The following is a 16,719-nucleotide window of genomic DNA, read 5'->3' as shown; positions in this document are numbered from 1 at the left end:
CATCCATGCAATCACGAGTGTCGTTCCAATCTCTCTCCGAATGAACAATCCATCATGGCGGATGAAATACAGCGTTGACCCTAAGCCACAAAGATTTCAGTTTTCTTGTTAATGCTGTTGAAATAACGTCGTGTTCTTTGTTGTGAAAAAGCTCCGAGACTTATATTTGATATTTCCTGAAGCATATGGCTATGGCGGATATGAAATCGAAAGGCAATAAACGAAAATGGCAGCCTGTTGTGCTGGACGATCCCTCATTCTTTGCGGGTGACATGGAGGGATTTGTCTCTCTTGAAGTGATGGAGGACTATAACTTGGAAGAACTTAGAGGGATTGATGTTGAAGGTCCAAGCCGTAAGAAAAAGGCGAAAAGTCGGCCATCAGTGAAGGTATATTTAGAGATTTGTATGTAGCAGTGACGGAATTAAATTTATAAACATTGTAATCAAATGCGCACCACATGGACGTTTTTCTATTATATACTTAGCGGACAAAATGAACCAAATCCTGCGCTGTTATTGGCTACCCGCGCGGGTGAGATGGGGCTCTCTTGCCCGCTCGGGACTGCCTGCCTGTACCGCAAGAAAAATTTCCCCAAAAGCCATATAGTAGAGCCATTATTGACCAAGGTTGTTCGGTCAAGGTGGCTGGATATTGTTCTCTTTCATTTTTTGTGCATTTCTGGACCTCGACTCCGTCTCTGTCCATAAACACGCAAAAAAAAAAAAAAAAAACTTGGCCAATATCCAACCATCTTGAATTGATCTCACACTTGGTCAATAACAAATATATATTTGTGTCTATTTTAGAACATTGTTTTGTGCGTTTTGTCTTTAGGGTGATCAGGAAAAATCTGATGCTACACCTTTGCCAAAATCAGAAGAAAAGAAAAAGAAGGCTTCTCAGCTGAAAAAGAAAAAGAAGAAGAAGACAAAGAAAGCTGAAAATAAAGACAAACCAGGACAGCAAGAAGAAACTTCAGTTGATGATGGAATTTTGGGTGATTCTCAAGGTACAGTGTACATGTCCTTGAGAATCTTTGTCTCCATTTTACATTATCATTATCATGTGTTTAGCTTTCTGCATTTTTTTAAATTTTATAATGAAACATTGACTCTGAAAAGCCCTGTGGGGACGAGCCAATAAAATATGTATACAAGTATGTTATTTTCTGTGTGGGGTTTAATGACCTTACACCAACAATAGTGAACTTAGAAGATGTCACCGTTTGTCTACAATAATTTATTGTACAACTATATGTAGATGCTGGTCCAGTGGATTTAAATAACAATAACATTACATTCTCTTATACAAAATCATCTTCATCTATATGTTGAGTACCTAATGACATTGTACATTTGTGGTCATAAACTTCAATATTAATAGTCAAAATACTGTAACTCTTCAGTACAGGCTTTGTGCATATTAGGTGTCTTAAATTATTTTGAAACCTGGCAGTGATTTTGTAAAATTTAGAAACTATGGCAGATACAAGTGCCTGGGAAGTCCTTGGAGTCCCAACAGAAGTACAAAGAGCTCTTGGTGATCAAAGATTCACAAGCCCCACACCTATACAGACACTATCCCTGCCACCAGCAATATTTCATCACCAAGACATCATTGGGGCTGCAGAAACAGTAAGTTTACACGTAGCACCAGCTGATCCAGAAAAATCCATCAGTCCAGTAGCTTCAAATGCCAGTCATCTCCCACCCTAAGCCTAATTTCCGGGCAAGAGATGGCAGGGCAGGGGGACGGTAAGGCTGAGGTGGGAGATAACTGACATTTCAGGCTATAATAAACCTATTCACCATTTCCACCTCCCCCATAAAACGCATTGTCTTCAGTTTCTCTTGGGACAACTGTAATACCCAGGAGATAAATGGGAAACAAAGGTTATGCAGAATTTTGGGGGGCAAACAAGGTGTATTGTGGGGGATGTGGAAATGGCGAGTGACCACAAATAAAGGGGTGCGCTTAAAACACGAAATGGCAAAATGACACTATGATTAGCCTAAATAGCACTCAAGGTAGCCTGAAATTGACTGACTTGACAGTGGTTAGCTCTTAATAATAGTAAGGGCTACCATTACAGACACCCGTATCCCACCTTAACTCTTACTTGTGGTGCCATTTGGTCACATCAGCACTTCACGTTTTAAACACACCCCAAATAAAAGCTACTGAGAAAACACTTCTGACACTTCCAACTCTACTACACATTCTGTTCATTTACCAGGGATCAGGAAAAACCTTAGCTTTTGGCCTTCCGATTCTCCACCACATCCTGCAACGTAAGGCGAGCCAAGAAACAGAAGGGACAAGTAACAATGGAAGAAAAGACATTGCAAAGACATCCACCCCTGTGGCTGGTAACAGTACAGCTTCTAGTGATGAGATTAGAAAACCACTGCTGGGTTTGATTATGACACCAACAAGGGAGTTGGCCCTGCAAATAAGGAATCACCTTCAACAGGCTGCAAAGCACACCTCTCTAGAGGTACAGGTTTGAAAACTAAGTATTAAATATTATGTTAAAACTTTAAGGTGTATAGTCATGTATTCAGTGTTTTTGGTTCCTGTCCATAAAAACCTTGTCCAGTGCCACTATACACATCTATAACTGAGCCATAATTTTAGACAATTTGAAAGAGAGAATTCCAAAAGGTTTTTGAGTCTAACTTCTTTTAGTGCCGTACAACATTTCTTGTTTGGAATTACACAAGAAAGTTAAGAAGTTCTCTGCTATGCTGTGGGAAGTGCAGTGGCCTTAAATGCACTAGACTGACTGGAGCAAGTGGTCCAGGCACGAGTCTTAGCTAGCAGACCCAGTCATTATCTTGTATTCTTGGGCAAGATGCTAAAGAGTGCCCCTCTCCACCAGGTGTAAATTAATGTGTACCAGCACATTGTTGAGAGACAACTTCACAGAATACTGGGAGTAACTTATGATGGACTAGCATCCATCCAGGGAAGGAGTTGCAATATTTCTATCCACTTTATGCAATAGAAACCAGAACAACTTGGCTCTAGAGCTTACTGCAAGGGAATTAGGAACAGAAGAAACATCATTATGCATGGTCTACAATGTTTTAAGGAGCTCAGTCACGGTTTGCGCATATTGAAAAGTTTAGCCTCGATTTTTCAAATTTGTCGTTGGTAATCCATGTTAATCCTCTCCATCCTTAGCCATCCTTGTTCTTTTATGGTTTATCATTATCTCTTTGGTGTTTTTCTATTAAACTGTTATTTTCAGGTTTCCTACCATTTAAAGGTAATTTTGTATGTGGCCAAAATAACTCAAAATGCCATGACTGAGCTCCTTTAAGGAAATATAAGTAAGTCCCAACTTTATTACTCCTAATTTAGCAACTTCCAGCACATGATAAATTAAATATAGTAGAAAAATAAATTGTTACTAATAATATTCATACATATGTAACATAAAAAAATTAATGTATAATTTAAAAATTACATGTATTATTGGCTTCCAAGATTGTAGCCGTGGTCGGTGGAATGGCACCTCAGAAACAACAGAGGCTACTACGAAAGTGTCCTGAAATAATTGTGGCAACTCCTGGAAGATTATGGGACCTGATTTCAGAGGTAAGTATGTACTTCAAGTAAGATATACAGATGTTATTAAGTCTACATGTATTAGTCAAGACTCAGCTGTAAAAAGGTGCATGTTCCACAGTACTATAAATTGCCTGACGAAATGGAGCTGTAAAAGAAACTGAGTCATGCCTTCAGGGTAAAGGATCTCATTAAGTTTTGAAATGTTTTGAATCTGAATGTACATGTATACATGTATGTATAACATAATTTTTAGAGGTTCATTAACGATTACAGCAGTAGGGTAACTGGTTTTCACAGGCAGGCAAAACTTTTGGAGCTACAGTCTCAGTAAATATAAGAGGAACTTTCCTCTTGATGGTCATTTTCCAGGTGGGCAAAATCGACGCCTCACAACCAGTCAACTTGTCCTTGTGCTCAGCCCATAATGAAACCCCTGTAGTATGATATTACCTTCCTTATGAAAGTCATAACACATGGTACATGGATATTTGTAATGCCATGCCTTACCAGTAGTAAACAGGAGAAGATTTCAACTCTTCCACCATATCTTTACATGTACATGTCATTTGATTTTAGGGTGAAGAGCATGTGAGCCGGTTGGAGGACTTGAGGTACCTTGTGATTGATGAGGCCGACAGGATGGTAGAACAGGGACATTTTCAAGAGCTTTCCTCAATTTTGGATCTCATCCATAGGCCAAGGTAAAGCATGTGTTTTAATAGAGCCTGTGCAATAATGTACATGTACACGTACTTCAACCTCTCGCGGTCACAATAATAATTTAATTCAAGTTGCAGAAAAGCAGCCTTGACTTTCCATTACTGACATTTACACTTTGTGCGAAATGGTGCTCCAGCTTTTATAAGTTTTAGTATTTTATTGTAGGCAAACAAATGGATTTCTGGTTCATGGTCTTATTATCTTGAATACATGTATAATGCTGATCATCAACTTTCGGTGACAATGAATATGTAAGAAATACAATCTACTTCTTACATGTATTTTATCTGGTGAACTATTAGGTATCTGGAGAGCTTTCTGCTAGGTGTCACTTAGTAGGATATATTTACATGATCGAACACGTTTGATGACTGAGCGCTTTTCATTTGAGTGTCGGAAGTAATTGGTTTGCATTACTACACACATGATTGGCTTAAAAGCTCCCGTCACTTTTTCATCCAATCAGAAGTAAAACCAAAACCAATCGTGACTCGCGCGCACACACGTTTTCCTGCGCTTCGCGTCAGCTACATTTATTTACTTCGAGTTTTGATTGGTTCATTGGATTGTCTGTGTCCTTTGTGATTGGTTACAGTGATAACGTTGGTTTTGGTTTTCCGACACTTAAAATGAAAACCGCTCTAATGCAATTTAATTAAATGAAACGAGTTATTTGGTGATATTTATTCAATATCGATTTATCTTCTTCTTAACAGCGATGATGAAGAGGCGTCAGGAACTGCGAAGAAAAGAACTCTGCAGAAGTTTATCTTCTCCGCGACCTTGACTCTTCCTAAATCATTCAAAAGAAAAGGAAAAGAGAAGAAGATTTCCAAAGGAGAAGCTCTAGGTACAGTCCACGTGAAAATCACCCAATGCGTAAACTAAGAACGCTTAGTTTATTGCTTTCTTGAAAACATATGTTTTACGATATCTGAGAGAATTTTCGTGCGCTCTTATACAGTCGGTAAGAGTCTAATTCATCACAATACACCCTCAGCTCCTATAGCGATTAGACTGCAGCAGTAGTAAACAGAGAATAAAAATAACTGCCTTGACATTTCCATAAAATTGAAACCGTCGTTTCCTGAGACAAAATGTCCTAGGAAGTCGTCGGTTTCAAACGGTAAAAGGTGACCTTGTGAAATGTTTTACACTCTTATCTATTTAGATAATTGTAACTGATGTTAATATACCTTAATGATTCGATTTAGTGCCCGGGACGCTAATTGACTTTTGGAAGTTCAAGGGAGGGCGCTTATTGCAGAGGGGCTGATTAATAGGGACGGGGCGCTTATTTTACTCGTTTTGGAAATTCTACATCAGGATGTCACACAATACGTAACAATAGACACTTTCACTCAAGAATTGTAAAGAAAGGGTCTCTGATAGTCACAATGTTTAAGTTACGTTCAGATGAAAAAGCAGACTTCATAATTCGTTTGTCTAGTCAGTCTATTCTATTTTAATGCCTTGAATGTCACTTGAATGTCACTTTTTTTAATCTCCTTTTCACTTTCCTATGGATTTGTGAATAAACAGTTATTATTTATTTATTATTATTTCGTTGTGGGGGCGCTAACTGGAAGAATGGAACGGGACGGGATGGGACGGGACGGGGGACGGAACGATAATAAGAGGCACTTGTTATAAAAACGGGACTCGAGGGGAGCGACTTTTAGAAAGGAAGGCGCTTAATCATAACGGTAATCATAATAGTAGATAATATTTTTTGAGCGCATATAACGGTGCTCAATGCGTAGTTGCCCCTTTGCCACAGAGATGTTAACAGACTAGACAGAGTCAACGGTTACGTCTTTGTTTCTTGTTAGTGTCGCTAATGAACAAAGTCAGGCTGCACAAAACAAGCTGTAAAGTGATTGATGTCACCAACAAGAGGGGAACAGTGGAGACCCTGACAGAGACAAAGATTTCATGTTCACTTGATGAAAAGGTTTGGGAGATTTAACAGTTTCCTAAACTACATTGACAACCTACATGCACCACTTTGTGGCATGGTATTTTGTGACTGCTTGACATCCACGTGTGGCTGTTGATTGGCTAAGAAATCCGGATGAAACTAACTCAAAGCTGACTGGAATTCGTCAAGAAACTCAGTTGTATGAGCGAGTGGTACAAATGTGTATAGCGAGACGCAGTTAAGAGTTTAAAGGGGCTCAGTCACGGTATTTTGAGATATTTTGGCCACATAAAAAATTACCTTTAAATGGTAGGAAACCTGAAAATAACAGTTTAATAAGATAGAAAAACACCAAAGAGATAATGATAAACCATAAAGGAACAAGGATGGCTAAGGATGGAGAAGATTAAGATGGATTACAAACGACGAATTTGAAAAACTGAGGCTAAACTTTTCAATATGCGCAAACCGTGACTGAGCTCCTTTAACACTGATGGATGGGAAAGGTATGGCTTGAAGTTCCAACAACTTCTCACGCACAGCGTTGACTTCTAACGAGTTTCAAATGTAACCACTCTCTCAGTTGTTGTTCATCCTATTACGCTAAAAAATTACAGTTGAGTTATGAATTTCTCTGCTCTGCTTATTTTTGAGAATAGATTTCCAGTTGCTGTTCACTTAGGAGCAGGTTAGGTCATGTAAAGGTTGACTCATTTCCGCGTAGCATTCAAAAAGCGTTTCAATGCGGAGTGCTTTGATAATGATTGCTAGGCTGCAATTCAAGTACTTGATGTAAAGCGCGGGAAAGCAAGATTGATGCAATCACTTGGACGACAGTCATTTCAAGCGAAACAAGAAGGACGCAAAAAAATGGTTTCACTCTTTTTAATTGCATTTTTAGGACTTGTATCTTTACTATTTTCTGTCGCGGTACCCGGGCCGCACGTTGGTGTTCTCCAACACGGTTGACTGCGTGAGGAGACTGGGCTCCTTATTTCGACTACTGGACTTTGACCCGTGGGTTCTACACGCTAGTATGCAGCAAAGACAGAGATTAAAGAACCTGGATAGGTGAAATAAATGTCTTTTGTATTTTCTAGAGTTGCACCGTAGTTGTTCTCAGACAGGAAGGTAAAAGAGAAAGTTTGTGTTCGAGCCAGGTAGCCCATCAGGCTAGAGTGTATCTTGACTTCTGTAGCATGAAGCGACTACGAGTATTTCTACTCCCCCTCTAAAGGATGCCAGTCCATCGCAGGGCTACCCCCAGCATTAACTTGGCCGGTACCCATTTATACACCTAGGTAGAGAGAGGCACTGTGAGAGTAAAGTGTCTTTCCCAAGAACCGCTCGGCCCGGAGGCGAGCGCGCTAAACATAAAGCCGCGGCGACTCCCTTCAGATACAATCCAAATAATTGGAATACGTGAATTGGTCTGAGTGGCCATGCAACTCCCCCACCCCCCTCCCCTCCCCTCCTACCCCCGCGAAGAGTGCGGGAAAGTATTGCGCGACAAGCCACCATCGTAGTCTGTTTCTGTCTGCAGATTTAAGTCAAGTTCAAGTGGTTTACTTCTTGCTACAGATGTGGCCGCGCGAGGTCTGGATATCCCTGAAGTTGAGCACGTGATTCACTATCAAGTCCCAAAGGATCCTGACGTAAGTTCGAGCCCCGCGACCAGGGGTGGGTTGGGGTAGATTGAAGGAAATGTTCAGAGCTTCGTCGTCTTGTGGGGTCGATAGTCAACGAAACGGCCATGATATTTGAGTTTGCGAAAACTGCACTACAGTGGTTTTCAATTGAGTTTCATACAAACAAAACAAAAGTTACCACACTAACCAATCATAAAGGACACAGAGAATACAGTGAACCAATCAAAACTCGAAGTAAATACGTGTAGCTAACGCGAAGAGCGGGAAAACGTGTGCGAGCCAATCACAATTGGTCTTGGTTTTACCTCTGATTGGATGAAAAAATGGCGCGAGGTTTGCAAGCCAATCATGTAGCGTTCTAATAAAAAACCAATTACTTTCCGACAATCAAGTGAAAACCGAGCTCTATCTTGTATCATGAGCGGGTCCATCCGTCATGTTAATTGTTCTATGTACAATATGTCTTTTTTCTCTTGCAGCTTTACATTCACCGTAGCGGAAGGACAGCCAGAGCAAGCAGGGAAGGTCTGAGTGTTGTGTTCGTCGGTCCAGAAGAACTGGGATCTTACAAGAAAATCATGAAGACACTTAACGGAGGTATTTGTGAATGAAATCAGCTCTTCATTGTTACCTACAGTCGAACCTGTTTATATCGGCTACCCTAGGGCAGAACGGAGTGACTGTTGTAAGAGAGGACTGTAATTCCGTAATAACACTAGACTGTTTTCATTTGAAATGCCGCTCATGTTGCTGCGCCAAACAAAGAACATGCTTTATTTGAAGAAGAATTGTTTTGCTACGCAAATCTACACTAATATGCATGCCATGAAACCCTCTAATCGTCCTTTTTCTCCCACTTATGATGTCGGTTGTCTTTCTTGTTGTTTTGTTTTGTTTTGTTTTTTGTTTGTTTTTGTTTCTTTTGGAAGTGTTAAAAAATATGTGAGTCTTGAAACTGTTTCTGAAGTTCTCTAAGGACTGAGACAAACTTCGAAAATGAGAACTTGGAAAGAATATTGATGTACTCCAATATCGATTGTGAAGAATTTTCAAGTTTGCCTCCAGAACTTTGCAGTTCTTGTCAGTTCTTTTTACGGAAAACTGCATAGGAATTGGCGTCACTAAATATTTATCTAACTTTGTGTTGCAGGAAACGACCTCGACTCCTTCCCTGTCGACATAACTTATATGTCTTCCATAAGAAAAAGAATCTCTCTCGCCAAACAAATTGATAAGGACGAACACAAGTAAGTCCTTCCTTCTTTTCGTCCAACCTTTCTTCTTCCCTTCCCTCTTCATTTTCCTTACCTTTTCGCTTCTTGATTTTTTCTTTCCACTCACACTTCATTTTTCCTTCCTTCCTATTTTCCATTCCTCGCTACCTTTAACTTCCTTTCTCCTTTCGTTTGTTTCTTCTTTTCTTCTTAACATCTAAATTTATCCAATAATTGTCCCAGATTCAAACGCAAAAAGTCGAGCAATGATTGGATTCTTGCCTCCGCCAAAGCTATGGACATTGAAGTCGACGAAGATTTGTATCCTTTCTGCAAGTTCCTGCAGGGAATAATTAGCAATTACTCCTCGAGCGCTTGTTGGATGCTTAAATAATAGCCCCCATTTGGAGCGAAAAGATGCTCCGATATTTGCCCGCGGACATTATCTGCTCCGAGAAGTGAACAGTTTTTCGAAAGGGAAGCTCGAGGAAAACTGTGACCTTCGAGGAACAGATAATGGTCGCGGACAAATATCCGATCATACTTTATAGTCAAATGGAGGCTATTGTGTTTATTATCCTTCAAATGTCTATCGCAATACGAAAATTGGGGAACGTCGCTCGGATATTCCCCAGTTTTAGCTGGGGTATATTCAGTCACGTGACGCGTTAGACCAATCGCGTGCGAGCAAAAATATTTGATGGATTATAAGGGATGATAGATAGCCAACGAGACGCTCCCCCGCCCCCCCCCCCAAAAAAAAATTTACGCCTACGTTCACCATATTTGAAGACCGTGTTATAATTGCTCATATACTATGACACCATGACGGCTAAACCGATGAAAATTCTTGAATTGCATTATCTAATGATCCAGTTTTTCATAATAAAGGACAAATCTGAAAATGGAGTAATATACCAGGAACCAAAGGTTTGAGTTTTGGCAGACTTACAATGTGATAGGCTAAGCAGAAATTTATGTCTTACAAGACAGCAGCCATTGTAGTCGCGATTTCAAAACACTTTCTTCAGATTGCGACGTTACTCGTCCAACGTCTAGACAAAGCACTGCCTGTGCTATTTGCAGTTAATTTGCCTTTAACTAGTTAACCAACAGGTTGGAAGATCTGGGAGGCGTGAGAGAAAAGCAAGCGAGACAAGGAAAGCTCAAACAAATGAAAGGTATTGGATGTTTAGATTTTATTCAAAACCTGATTTGTCACTTGCAGGCCATGCAAATCAGCAGCTAAATGGCGTCTTTTCCATTATCATTCTCAAACTCATAAATAATTCATCAAGTTTAAACAAAGGAAATCATGACCGTGACGGTGTTTGGATATCGGAGATTTTCGTGACTTTATTTCTCCGTTTTCTCTATATCGAACACTCAAGACAGTGTTCGACCACATTTCTAAACACCTCGAAGTTCGTCAAAAATACTCCGCTGCGCGTTGTATTGTCAACTCCCTTCTCGGTGTTTGAAAATGCGCCGGGTCAAACACGGTCTTTCGTGTTTGATTTAGTACACTTAGACTATCTTGCCTTCCCCGCATATTGATTAAACCAAGGCTTTCCTGTGCTTTAATAACTAATTATACAGATGATAAATCAATGCCAACATAAACAATTGTACAAGTGATATCAAAGATCATATATCTGAACTGCGCAGAAAGATCTGAAGATATGATTGATCATCGCAGTTAAACAGAATTAAAGTCGGGCTTAAAGCCGAATTAAAGCCGAAAAAAATTCGGGCCTGAACGGGATTCGAACCCATTACCTCTGCGATACCGGTGCTGTGCTCTACCAACTGAGTTATCAAGCCAACTGGTTAAGTTGTCTGTATAACTGCGATGATCAATCATGTCTTCATATCTTTCTCCGCAGTTCAGATATATGATCTTTCATACATTCACTTGTGTTTTTCACCATCTACGGGTATATTACGAACTCACAATGTGACCAGCTCCTAGTTGGCTTGATAGCTCAGTTGGTAGAGCATTGCACCGGTATCGCAGAGGTCATGGGTTCGAATCCCGTTCAGGCCTGAATTTTTTTCAGTCTAATTTCACAACCGCTTAAGTTGTCTGTATAACTGCGATGATTAATCATGTCTTCATATAAAAAAATTGTGTTGTTTTGTATTTCAGCGGAACTTTCTGGGTTGTTAAAGACTCCGCTAATTCCTGTTGGTTTCAGCGGAAAGTACCCAACAAAAACTGGAGCTCTGATAATGCCTGGGATTAGAGGTAAATTCAATTATTTCTCTCGTGTCAATTTGCTTGATTCGTAGTTACAGAAAATAAAATTTTGTGTACTCTACTTTTACCTTTGTGGGACTTTATGTTGGGTTTATGAAACTCTCATGCCACAAGTTTCAGCCAATCAGAACGACGAACGACGCGCTTTCATGACTTTTCCCGCGCTTGCATTACCATAGATCACATGTTTTTACTACGAGATCTGATTGGTTTGTTCTGCCAATTGTGGTGTGTTGATTGGCTGAGCGATGACAGTGAAAACTATATTTACCCCTCCCACTTTTCACTTGCGAAGGCCCCCAATATACTAACCTTCTTTCTTTCCTTCCCTCCCTCACTCCCTGCCTTCCCCCCCCCCCGCCACAGTAGAATGCAACATCGTTTTAATTCTTGTTTCCTTCCTTCGTAGCCGAAACAAATTGCGACGAAAACGTAAAAGTTGCCGTTGAAGACGTCAAAAGGAAAAGAAAGAAAAAGAAAGCTAAAACGTGACAGGAGGCTGCCATTTAGTGAGCCAGGATTGAAATTAAGTGCAGGACAAGGGCGTGGTTTATTGGTCGTAGGACAGGAAGGAAAAGAGTTCAAGTCATAATCGAAGAGCAAATGATAAATAGAACATCCTGTAAACGACGAAGACAAGAAACCAAATGTTACAAAAACAACTGCGCACGAATTAACCAAGTAGTATTTACTGTACGATGTTGAGTGAAGTGTCATGATTGATCGATGGTTAGCAATGAATTATTTGTCTATGCCGAGACAAATGATTGATCTGCAAGACACTGACAAATCGCTGCATTTTGTGATAACCCATGCTGAGAAATGGCTTCCCCGTTCTGTATAAGGTTGAACACAAGCAGGAGAAGAGCTCTGTCTCTCTATCTCTCCTCCATTTTTACTCTCATTCTCCTTGCCGGCAACAACAACCAAAACTGTACCAAAAACAGCAACGACTTTATTTAAGCGTAAAACCAGGATTGTTCACTTAATTGGGAATTCATAGCGCGTGTTAGGGCCTGTTCATAAGGAGGGAGGGTTACCCTAGCAAGCGGGTTACCCTAGCGGGCGGGTTCCTCTGGCACTCACACATTTTCTCTTTTTTTTTCTTCGGCGTGCTTACAAAGCAGCTAGGATTACCCGGGTAGGCAGGTTACCCTGTCTGTGTGCTAGGGTTACCCTGGCAGGCGGGTTAACTTTTTCCCTTGTAAACACTCCAGGTAGGGTCAACCCGCCTACCCGGGTATGGTTGGTCATTCGTTTCAAAATTACGACAGGGTATACGCGGGTTTTTCTTCCGCTTATACTTGTTTACACACGTTACGTATGGGCTTTAAGCTCATATATACGACCATTTAGATCGCGTATATAAGCACTTTTAAAGGGCCACATATTTGCATAAATTCAAGCGCGGGGATATGCGACATAAATGCCCAAATATACGCGTCCTACAAGGACCCATATATATGCGTGCTAAAATGCGCGTATATGCGGGTGTCGTAAATCACGTTTTATATGCCAGCACGAAACATGCCTTTTAAGAGAATGGCTGTTCGTGTATGATAGCAATGAAAATTACTTTAACTAGGAATCGTCAATATGGCGGCAGTGGTGAAATGCCTTGTCTTGGTCTATCTGCTATTTAATGTTTGTTCCTGCAACTCTCCAGTAAATGAACTTCTAGAAACAGTTATGCGTGTTTTGAAGGACTGTTCAAGATTTTATCCTAACGCTAATCGTCGTGAAGTTGTTGTGGATTACTCTGTACATCGTTTAGTGGCTTGCGTAGCTTGGCGGTTTTAGGCAATTTGAACGCGCTAAGAAAGCGGCGAAGCCGCGATAACGAGCACCACATGCGGCGCAGCCACGAGGAGCCGGGGGGGTTCCTGCTTGTTTTCGCGGCTTTGTCGCTTTGTGCGCTCGCGCTCAAACTGTTTAAAGAATAGCTAAACCGCCAAGCTACGTAGGCTACTCCTTTAGTTGACTCATTGGACAGAGGTACCAAGGCGAATCCTGAGAGGATACAGCCTCTAGAATCGCCAGTGAGACAAATGCAATATTTACTACTTAGATGGGAAATGTTTACATTAAGAGCAGTTTCACGCACCTCATTGTACTCCCATTGGGGCTTTGCCAGCTGCATCAGCTTCTAATGGAAGAGTGGGTCGTCCAGCCTATGATATATGAATACCCCAAGAGGAGTTTTAGGAAACAGAATGTGATTTTAGTGTAAGTCCTATTGGGTCTTCAGCAGATAATTCATCTGGTTGGGTGTTATCATCAAATGTGTTCCTGACGGCTAGTATTTCCAGTATTACATATATCTTGTAAAATCACTGCGTTCACCCATATTGGTTGTGCGTACAGCATGGTTATTAGGAGGTTTAGCTGGTTGTTAATTCTGGAAAGAAATATGTAATACAGACAAAACAGATTGATTATGCTGGTCGATTCCAGGATGCCATTTTCTTCCATCTGGTAGAACAGAGTGCAGTAGAACTGACCGACTTCAATAGACTTCTGTCCAGAGACGCTCAATTCACCGGTTGTGTACAGACAACCAAGCAATTTTGCTTCCCCTGTTAAATCTCCTGTGCCATAGCAAACATGTAGCTCTTCCTACCTCTAAATTTCCATCCCCTTCATCTGAACACACTCTAGAAGGCAATCCATAACTTTACACAGCAGCTAAGAACAGAGCGAGCCCAGTCACAGCAGATCAGAATTGTTTGTTGCACAACTTAAAGTCTAAAGCCCTGTCAAAACCACCATGCATTACAAACCTCCAACTTATAGGGCAGTGTAGTCCATCAATGTGCCAGACAAAATTAGGTCCCGTGACGCCTTGTGATGGTATTGAACCACCTCAAACTGAATCAGACCCCGCTGGGTCAGTTCGAAAACAACGTTCCTTTACAAGCTGACACTGAACATAGATATTTCTACTTCGCAAATGACCCAGCATGATACTGATACCAGAATTGGAAAGCCCACGTCAGTCTCATTTATACTCTAATCACCCTGAAACGATTATAAAATATTTTGTAACTTATCTTAATAAACACAAACACAGCATCAGGGGCGGGCATCTCGTTTATTGATGCCCGCTTTCGAAAATAAAGAAAGAGAACAAAGGAATCTAAGTGTGCAAACTTCAAGAAACTGAGAGTAAAGATTCTAACTTCTCGTAATATAGCCGTAGCTAACCGTCCTCGGCTCGATCAGTCTCCCATCTGCCGTGACATAAAGAGTGTAGATTACTGATGCCTGCTCCTTAGCGGCCCCTGTTCTTAAGCTATGTAGATCAAACAAGTGTATAAGATATCCTAGTTCCGCAAACGCATGCCAAGTCTAAAACTTTATTTTACTACGAATTTTTTTTTGAGAACAAAATATGCTCTATCTTTGAAGAAAATAAATTCATAAAATTAAAACTAAAAATTACATATAATAAACATCTGTTTTGCTCTCACATATATAAATTCTGACAAATGCATCGCAAAAACTAACGTCAGAACAACGCAGGCTAGCTAACTCGTTGACGCGGAGAAAAGCCGATTAGGCAGTCACGCAAATTGCAGCTAAGCGATGATTAGAGGGATTAGCCTTGGGGTGCGCAAATCTATTATATATCCTCAAAATCATCTCGGGAGTAACAGCGCCCCCCTTTTTATGGAAACAGGTTTTGCAAGCTCAATTTTAGCCGCCTCGAGAACACTTCTATCACAAGTCAAATCACAAATCGGAAAGCCATACCGATGGTGTGCCCAATTTATGCCATAACAGACAGACTCAAGTGTGGAGTGGAGGGAACTCTGCTGCAGCAAAATGCTCCAAATAAGGAACAAATGACGTCTCATCAGACGGCAAACAAGCGACTTCCTCAAAGCGCGAAGACCATTCTCTAAATGTTTGAAAGTCACTTGAATAACGCTCTCTTGTTGAAGGGGCCTTTGCTTTAGAGGAACGCAAGGGAAGACCTTCCATTGACTTGCGAAGCTGTCTGGATCTCTTGAGTGGGCAACCTTTGAAGTAAACACACATCCACTTTGTAGACTTGAAAGATAACAAAAGAAATGTGAGAACAATTAGAAAAAACAAAAAAGCAACAACACGCAGATCAGAACATAAGGAAGGCCCAGAGGCCTAAATCTTGCATTCAGCACACTATATACTGGCAGTCCTGCACAAAAACGGCATGGCTCAACGGCCTTAAACAGTGTAATCACCTAAGATCAACACGTGATAAACGGGCAGTCCCGTACAAAGATGACATGGTCCAATGGCCTAAAACAGTGCAATCACCTAAGATCAACACATGATAAACGGGCAGTCCCGTACAAAAATGACATGGCCCAATGGCCTAAAACAGTGCAATCACCTAAGATCAACACATGATAAACGGGCAGTCCCGTACAAAAATGACATGGCCCAATGGCCTAAAACAGTGCAATCACCTAAGATCAACACATGATAAACGGGCAGTCCCGCACAAAGATGACATGGCCCAATGGCCTAAAACAGCGCAATCGTGGCCGCGCGGCATGACTTCTCCGTAGACAAGTTCTACTGGATACTGTACTTTACAGCCCCGACAAGCAACTAAAATTCTCCGAGCCAAAAGGGAACTGTTATTTGCCCCATGGAGATAAACATCTTTACCGTTCTCAACGAAGAGAATATCAATAACAAAAGATCTGAAACCCTACCTACGATCCACCAAAAAAGGCCAAAAGGGAGCTGAAAGGCCAATAAAGAGTAACCAGTTCTATAGACAAAAACATATGTGGCGGATGACATTTTTAACTAACGAAACAGGTGGCACCAGCCAACAGGTTTCTCCTACCCAACTAAATGCTAGGGAATATTCGAAAAAAAAAAAAAACTGGGAAAACTTGAATTTTTTTATTTTTTTTTTAATTGGGAAAGTAGTCAATTGAACAGGGACCCCAATAAGACGTTACTTCATGAAAATAGCTATCTTTAACTGACCAGTCATCAATCGACGATCTTGCATAAGTAATCAGCTGAACGAGGTATCAACTCAGCCTCGATTTTGATATTACTTTCTTGGCGGTATCAAATATATCACCGGCGAGTTGAAGCGAACACAGTTTCATACTACCAGAATCGACGATCAAAGGTACAGCTTGGTTGTCTGTAAACCACTTAACAGAGCACCCTGAAAGAAGATGTGCAAACTTTTCAAAGCAAAACGAACACAGTGGAGTTCTCTCCACGTGGTACTCGATCTGGTATTCGTCTACATAGAATCTCAGTTTTTGCGCGAAAACAGGCATGTTACCAATGGCAATGAAAGCAGCCAATCCAATAGCGTTAACATTCGAGTATACAATACGAGATAGTCTGCGAGCAACG

At 40.9% G+C, this 16,719-nt stretch overlaps 1 protein-coding gene across 1 annotated transcript; it reads left to right on the top strand.

The window, feature by feature from the left end:
• Positions 1-17: 17 nt before the first annotated feature.
• LOC110060591 (ATP-dependent RNA helicase DDX24-like) lies at positions 18-13,029 on the top strand. The gene is made up of 16 exons (XM_089281784.1): positions 18-389; positions 838-1,012; positions 1,477-1,637; positions 2,240-2,500; positions 3,496-3,606; positions 4,156-4,280; positions 5,016-5,149; positions 6,132-6,253; positions 7,122-7,291; positions 7,764-7,875; positions 8,349-8,466; positions 9,020-9,116; positions 9,327-9,404; positions 10,200-10,264; positions 11,233-11,331; positions 11,753-13,029. The coding sequence occupies exons 1-16, from the start codon at positions 186-188 to the stop codon at positions 11,833-11,835; spliced, it is 2,115 nt and encodes a 704-aa protein (XP_089137910.1). The 5' UTR covers positions 18-185; the 3' UTR covers positions 11,836-13,029.
• The last annotated feature ends 3,690 nt before the right edge of the window (positions 13,030-16,719 follow it).

This window comes from Orbicella faveolata, unplaced genomic scaffold (assembly GCF_042242905.1).
Source record: "Orbicella faveolata isolate gen_17 unplaced genomic scaffold, um_ofav_v1 contig_5, whole genome shotgun sequence".
NCBI lineage: Eukaryota > Metazoa > Cnidaria > Anthozoa > Scleractinia > Merulinidae > Orbicella > Orbicella faveolata.
The sequence above is the reverse complement of the archived record's forward strand: the minus strand, read 5'-3'. Positions and strand labels throughout refer to the sequence as shown.